The 7637-nt window shown below is 42.4% G+C and overlaps 1 protein-coding gene across 1 annotated transcript in view; it reads left to right on the top strand.

The window, feature by feature from the left end:
• Eif2ak2 (eukaryotic translation initiation factor 2 alpha kinase 2) overlaps positions 1-3555 on the top strand; it is a 26847-nt gene extending 23292 nt beyond the window's left edge. Inside the window, exons 14-16 of the mRNA XM_028773442.1 lie at positions 1746-1847; positions 2960-3016; positions 3095-3555. Coding sequence (XP_028629275.1) covers positions 1746-1847; positions 2960-3016; positions 3095-3217 — 282 coding nt within the window. The 3' untranslated portion in view covers positions 3218-3555. The remainder of the gene's footprint in view (positions 1-1745; positions 1848-2959; positions 3017-3094) is intronic.
• The last annotated feature ends 4082 nt before the right edge of the window (positions 3556-7637 follow it).

Below are 7637 nucleotides of genomic sequence, written 5' to 3'. Positions count from 1 at the left end.
CCCCTCCCCCCTCCCCCTCCCCCCCTCTCTCTCTCCTGTAAGTATGTGTTTGTGCATGAGCATATGGAGGCCAGAGGTTGTGTCAGGATGTCAGGAATCTTGTCTGATTGCTCTCCATCACACAGACATACGGAGTGGAGGAGGTATCTTATTTTCCAGGACCATTTGTTAAAAATGCTGTCTTTTCTACAAAGTATGCATTTGGCATCTTTGTCAAAATGAGGGAGATATGTGGGTTTATTGTGGATTTCTTATTCTATTCAATCAATTCACATGCTTCTTCTGTGTCCCTTTCATACTTTTTTGTTACTAAGTCTCTGTAATATAAGTTAAAATTAAATATAGTGATATCTTAAGTAGTATTCTTTCTATTCAGGATTTTTTGGCTCTCCGGGGTCTTTATTCTTCCATATGAATGTTAAGTTTTTTCCCTTTCTGTTAAGTATGTTATTGGAATTTTGATGGGGATTACAGTGAATTTGTTGATTATCTTTAGTACTACAGTCATTTTTTAATATGTTAATTCTGCTGAGTCACCAGCACAGGAAGTCTAGGTTTCTCTGTGTAGCCCTGGCTGCCCTGGAACTCTGTACACCAGGCTGATCTCAACTTAGAGATTCACCTGCCTCTACTCCCAAGTGCTGGGATCAAAAGTGTGTACCACCATACATAGTATCATTTTTTTTGAAGCTGTTGTCAATAAGATTGATTGATTCTTTTAGCACATTCATTACTGAAACATAGAAAACCTACTCATTTAAAAAAGTTACTTCATGTGTATGAGCTTGCCTGTATGTATGTATTTGCACCATCTGTATGCCTGGTACCTCTAGATTCCAGAAAAGAACGTCAGATCCCCTGAATCAGGAGTCAGAAATAGGTGAACCATCATACAGATACTGGGAATTGAATTCAGGTTCTCTGCAAAAGTAGAGACATGGGTGATCTCTCTGGTCCAAAACTACTGATTTTTGGATGTTGACTTTGTAGCCACTTAGGAGTTTTTGTTAGAAAATGTAGAGTCTCTTATGTACAGGATTGCATTGTTTACAAATGGGGATTTGGCTTTTTTTGTCTGAATTTCTTTTCTATCTTTCTCTTGTCTGGGTAAGAGTTCAAGAACTAGATTGAATTTGGGCAGAGAAAGTCCATCCCATTGTCTGACTCTTAGTATTGGTGGAAATGTTCCTGGTTTCACTACATAGTAAAAAATTAGCTGTCGATTTGTTTTATATGGCCTCTATTGTGTTCCTTCTATTTCTATGTGATGGTTAATGTAAGTGCTCAACTTTATGAGATCTAGAATAAACGGGCATTTTTGTTTTGTTTTGTCCCAATAATTTATTTATTTTTATTCACTTTAGATCCTGATCACAGCCTGCACCTCCCCCAAGTCCAGCTCTTCCAAACTCCTACTCCCATTATCCCCTCTCCTTCACCTCAGGGAAGGGGAAGCCCCCCTTGGGTACCACATCTAGTCCCAGAAGGACTAGACACATCCTCTCCCTCTAAGGCCCAACCCAGCAGTCCAGGTAAGGGAAGGGAGTCAGTGTAAGGCAAAAGAGTCAGAGACAGCTGGCGCTTCAATCGTTAGGGCACCCACATGAAGACCAAGCTGCACATTTGCTACAAATGTTCAAAAGCCATTTTAGTGTAATATATCACTTATAGCTATTTTTTTTTCTCAAAAGGCATGGAGATTTCTATTAAGTGAGTAACAAAGACACATGTATTTTGGCTTTCAGTTATCTTTGCCGCAATATGGAAAAGAAGTGGACATCTTTGCTTTGGGCCTTATTCTAGCTGAACTTCTTCACATATGCATCACTTATTTTGAGAAAATAAAGGTAAATATCCCGAGAATGAATTAAGGAAACTAAAGCATTGACAGTCCTTTGAGCACTACTGCTATTGCCATTTTGTGAGGGTGTACGTGACCACATTAGCTTCTGCTTGTCAGGGAAACATATTTTCTCTTTCAAGTGTTGCCAGCCATTTTGCTATAGATTAAAAACTTTGGCTTTCTTTAGAATATGTGTATAGCCCATAAGGTTCCCATTCAGGTTTGTCAACAAAACCTCACTGATTAGAGGGAAGTTTCTGCTCTAAGTACTACCTGGATGTAAAGAGGAACAAGCTAGTTTCTCAAGGGATTCATTTTGTAAGAGGAAAAAAAAGACAACATCAGGGAATAACTAGCTTTAGAAGACAGAAAGTCTGTGGAAAAAATCTTTCCAGAAGTCTGGATTTAGGTTTCATGGAAGCATATAAGTTGGTTACTGAAGGGTCAGGTTGCTTGTTTTTTATTTTGCTTTTTTGTTTTCTGGGGTTTTACGGGGGAAGTTATTTAAGGGCATACACACACACATACACACACGCACACGCATGTGTTCACATGCTCTGGTAAGCTCATGGCAGTCAGAAGACAACTAACCTGAGTTAGTTCACTCTAATAGTCTGAAATAAAAAGCATGTAATCCCACATGGAGGTTAGAATGTGCAGTATGTGTTGGGACTAACAGGTTGTATGGTTTTATCTGAAGCTGGTGATTGGTGGAACTGGAAAGAGTTTGGGCTTTGTTGTGTAGGTGGTGAGGAATCACTGGAGACAGCAGGCTATTGGACATTCTAGTTGGAAGCTCAGGAAAGAAGGCTTACCTGGAGTCCAGAGCCTTATCTTCCTTAAAATAGAAGTGATGGAGAGATGCACTGCCTCGCATTCCAAAACAGGGGGAAATGAGGAGTCTCCTGCACCTTTCACTTCAAAGCATTGCCTGTTAAGGATGGTCATATGATTGGGGTAGGATGCGGAGGGGTGTTTTGCTTGCTTCTTAGACTAAAGAGTCTGCCCTAAACTTTACAAATCTTCTAGCTTTAGTGTGTCTCCAGCTATTACTGTGTTTAGTCTTTCTTCCCATGTAAGTCACTGTCTAGTAAATACATCTATTCATTATTTCAGTTTTTTGAAAGTCTAAGAAATGGCGTCTTCTCTGATGATATATTCGACAACAAAGAAGTAAGTACTTGTAAGCCGTCAGTTTTATCTTTTCCACTATTTTCTTTCCTAATACTGACTCTTACCTGTAATTAACAGAAAAGCCTTCTACAGAAATTACTCTCAAAGGAACCCATGGACCGACCTAAGACATCTGAAATCCTGAAGACCTTGGCTGAATGGAAGAACATCTTGGAGAAAAAGAAAAGAAACACATGTTAGGGCCTTTCTGAAAAACTGTTCTTCTGATGTGTGGTTCTCCTTTAACTATCTGCAGTCTGAGGTGGAATATCAGTGAATATTGTACTTCTTTCCTTCAGTTAACACTCTCCCAGGCAGGTTTTGGTTAGGGTGAACCACAGACATTGTATTTATTGGCTATGAAAAAGTATGCCTGTTTCCTCAATTGTTAATTGCTGGGCCTGTGGCTGACTAGCCAAATATGTGAATGTTTGTTTCTCATCTGCCCTAAGAGAAAGGCAGCCCTTTCACCTAGCCCCCAGTGCTAACTGGATGAGTAAGGACTCTGGCTTTTTGCATAATAAAGAGCTTGTAGCCATTGCTGGGGCAGAAGGACCTGCAGACTGACAGACAGACAGACAGAGACACAAAAACATGGACTAGAATGGAGGAGGGAGGTAGAGAGAGAGATTGAAAGAGAGAGAGCTTGCCACATGGAGAGACAAAATGGTAGAATAGTAGGCTTACGTTAGATGGGCAAGCTGAGAGACTGCCCCAGAAAACAGAACAACAGCCTTATACTATACGGATGTCTCAGTGTCTTTATCATTAAACACCAAGCAGGACCACTGAAAATCCTGCAATAGTTTTTTTTTTTCATGTTACTTCAAAAACAATCTTACAAAGTTATTTTTTGACAATTCCATACATGTATTGCGTTCTGATCACACTTGGAACCCTCTGCTGTTCATGCCTTGTCTGTCATGTGTACAGTTGCCTCTGAATGAGGGAGTCCAAATTAATCCGTCTGTCCTTAAGTTGCTTCTCTCAGGTAGTCAGTTCGTGATGAGAAAAGTAATGAAATGGTACCAGAAGTAGGGTTGTGTTGCAGGGAACCTACTATCGGGCTTTCAGAACTGGTTTGTGGGGAAAATGTGGAAAAGTCTGAAGCAGCAGCTAGAGAAGTCCTCAAATGGTGTACGTCAAACTTAATGTGGTAGTTCAGAAGTCTCCGAGAAAAAGGAACCCATTGGGAACTGGACTAGACACGGGACATTTATGTAAAATTCAAAGACTGTTTGGTGGAGGGGAATTTCAAGACATTCAGGCTGTGGCATGGTGGTCATCTCCTGCTTTTAGCCAGAGTTATAGTGCAAATTAAGGAGTGAGTGGAAAGATGTGAGAAAAACAAAGTTCTGGGAAATAAGCACCTTCAAAGACGAGGTGGGTGCAAAGCTGTTAAAGTGATTGGTACACTAGGAGAAACCACACACGCCACATTGCTGATATTGTAGGAGCAAGACTACACCCATGGATGGCTGCACAGTATGAAAACGGAAAGCTGTTTAAAGGTCTTTCCTTTCAAAAGTTCAAGCAGGAATACACAGGAGAGAAGCTTTTCTATTTCAGCTATATAGGAGCTTACAGAATGCTATAGCCCGAAGTTTACATTTCAAGACGGTGGCAGGACTTGGCACCATCTGTATAATACTGGTTTTGCAGGAAAGCACAACGTAAGGGTCATGGGGCAGAGACATGTGTCCCATAGTCCCATAACAAGCCTGTGAGAACAATGTATAATAGGGTGGATTTCTTGAAGAAAGGCTCTGAAAGGTTGTGTGAAGCTATAAAGGTGAAACCTAGTTTTAACTGTGACCCCAGGATGTGGGAGATGACAAGAACATAGAACATCTGTTGGAGAAGCAGTGGGTACTGATTGGAGCCAGCCCAGGAGAAAGCCCATGCATGCTTTAGGCAGCCTGGCTGTAAGAAGCCTATTGCTGTGTGAGGCAGTGGACTGTGCCAGAAAACTTGGTAAGGTTGAGCGGGCTGGAAGCACTGGAACCCAGAGAGGATGGTGGGAGCTTTACCTACTTCCAACCCAGCCCCTGTCACATGACCACACTCCCTACATAGGAACTGATATGGATCCGAACAGACTTCTCCATGCTAATGAAGTATCTAGAGGCCCTGAGAGTTAGCTAATACGCTTCCCTTCCTGGACATTCCTGCAACAGGTATTTAATCTCTGGCCTACCATGTATCCATTTTCCATGATGAACAATCAATAAAGTTTGGAACCAAGGACTGTCTCTCTCATCAAGAACTGCAGTGGGGCGCATGGAGTGGGGCTCCTTTGTTTACAGAGCCATCAGCTAAGCCTGAAAAGGCCCCTCCATGCTCTCAGACAATTGCAGCTAAGGACAATCACCACTGATCAGCTAAGCCAGATTTCCCCATCTCCCCCAACGCCCCTGCCCCGGGCTCCTCAGCCTCAGGACCCAACTCTGTTCCCAACTCCCCACCACTTACTCAGTCGTCTGGATATCCAGGAGTTTGGGAGCCCCCGGCCCAGGCTCCTCTTTGTAGGCCTATGGTTCCTGACTCCCTCTGTGTGGTTTCCAGCGGTGACTGGACACCTGGGAGTTTGGGAACCCCAGCTTTGGCCTTCTACACCAGGCTGCATTTTCCCACCCAGAGGGTATATTGGTGCTTCCTGTGAGCCCATCACCTGACAGTGGGTGTAAACGCAATCTAAACCCTCTGTAGCCGGAGCTGAGTATCTCCTGTTTTGCCTGCCCAAGCAGCCTTCCCACACTCTGGCAGGGTGAAACGTGAAACCACACTGATGTTCAGATTATGCTACTGTGTGTTCCAGACACTGGACACTGAGATGCAGCCTTTGTTTGCCCTGCTAAGATTTAGCCTTGTAGCCGTCTAGTCTTTCCTTGCTGTTCTCTCAGACTTACTTTGTAGAATTAGGGATAGTTACTTTATGACTTTGTATGCTGTAATACTTGTTTTATAGGACCTCACAGCTAAGAGTTTTCCTCTGCTTCTCAAAGCACTTTGGACTTTTTTTTTTTTAAATATTTATTTATTTTATTGATGAGTACACTGTAGCTGGCTTCAGACACACCAGAAGAGGGCATCAGATCTCATTACGGATGGTTGTGAGCCACCATGTGGTTGCTGGGATTTGAATTCAGGACCTCTGGAAGAGCAGTCAGTGCTCTTAACCGCTGAGCCATCTCTCCAGCCCACACTTTGGACTTTTGAATGGAGCTGAGTATTAAGATTATGGGAATTTCTGAGGTGGAACTGAGTACATTCTGCATTATGAGATGGCCATGGGCCAACAGAGACTAGGACACATTCCACCACCATGAACTGAGGCTTCTGCCAAATCTTTCCTGTCATGAGGGACTGGAGCATCGGAAATTGAGTATAAATAAATAAATAAATAAATCTCTCTTCCCTTACGTTGCATCTGTTGGGTTTTTAATGACAAGAAAAGTAATTAACATTCTGTTTACACAAGTCATGTCAACAAGAAGCACCCATAATGCCTTCAAAAGGAGAATTGGATTTGAAATTTTATTTACATATTGGAGAATGAACGGAAGCTGGATGTAGTAGCAGTATATTAACAGCATGTTAAGAGAAAAAAATATTAAAAATATGTTTACGGAAGGAAACCATTCACAACTTTACAGAACGTTCCAGAACATATAAAACAAAATCATTTTTAAAAATCCTCTCTTCCCTTTTTTTTGGAATCTCAACAATAGGATGAGATGGAAGAGGCAGACAAGGGAGGAGCAACACTAAGTTCCTCAGTGGCTGGCTGAGAGGAGGGGCGGGGATGGCGGAGCTGGTGAGGAAGATTCTCCGGCTTTTTATCTTACACATCTTGTATCTATTATACCAAAGCTTTGAGGAAAGATAGCTGTGCTGTTGACAGTAGCAGGAAGCTCTCCGTCTAGACAGGAAAGATCACTCTCTACAGAGCAGAGGCCGTAGAAATGACACTTCGGAAACTCCCAAGGATGTGAATGATTTAGAAGAGAGGAGACAAGACCACGTAGGGTAAGATGAGCTAGGGACAGAGCCTAAACTCTGGAAGGAATGCACACAGGGAAAATTGGGCAAAGCAGGCATTAGCCCCAAACAGCAGTGGGAAGTGGTGGATGAGGATGTGGATTTCATCCTTGGAGACCTTGAGGGGTCTTAAACTGCAGAGCAACAAATCAGCATTAGAAAAGCACTGTGTCATTTTACAATTTTTAAACCGAGCCAAATTCAAGCTTACCAGAAGGTGAGAGGCGGTGAGAGACTCCTACAAGGTATGTGGCTTTTTCTAAGTAATCATTAAAGCATCTGTTGTGTCCTGACTGCTAGTGTGGTATGGTAAGCAAGGTTCAGTGTTGGATGAGAGAGTTTAAAATGAGGAACATGAACCTCTACGATGGAAAGATGCGTATCACCACAGCAACAATGTAATCCAACCTATCATCACCCAAAGCGGAAGAAACTAATGGGTTGCAGAGGAACAACCATGAGGAGATTATTAGGCCTGAATGTGGTTATTCTATTTGTTTTCCTTAAAAAGGCAATTTACCTACCTCTCTCTCTCTCTCTCTCTCTCTCTCTCTCTCTCTCTCTCTCTCTCTCTCTCTCT

Source organism: Grammomys surdaster, unplaced genomic scaffold, assembly GCF_004785775.1.
Source record: "Grammomys surdaster isolate TR1022 unplaced genomic scaffold, NIH_TR_1.0 227, whole genome shotgun sequence".
In the NCBI taxonomy this organism is placed as follows: domain Eukaryota; kingdom Metazoa; phylum Chordata; class Mammalia; order Rodentia; family Muridae; genus Grammomys; species Grammomys surdaster.
Note: the sequence above shows the minus strand (reverse complement) of the source record. Positions and strands in the feature narration are given on the sequence as shown.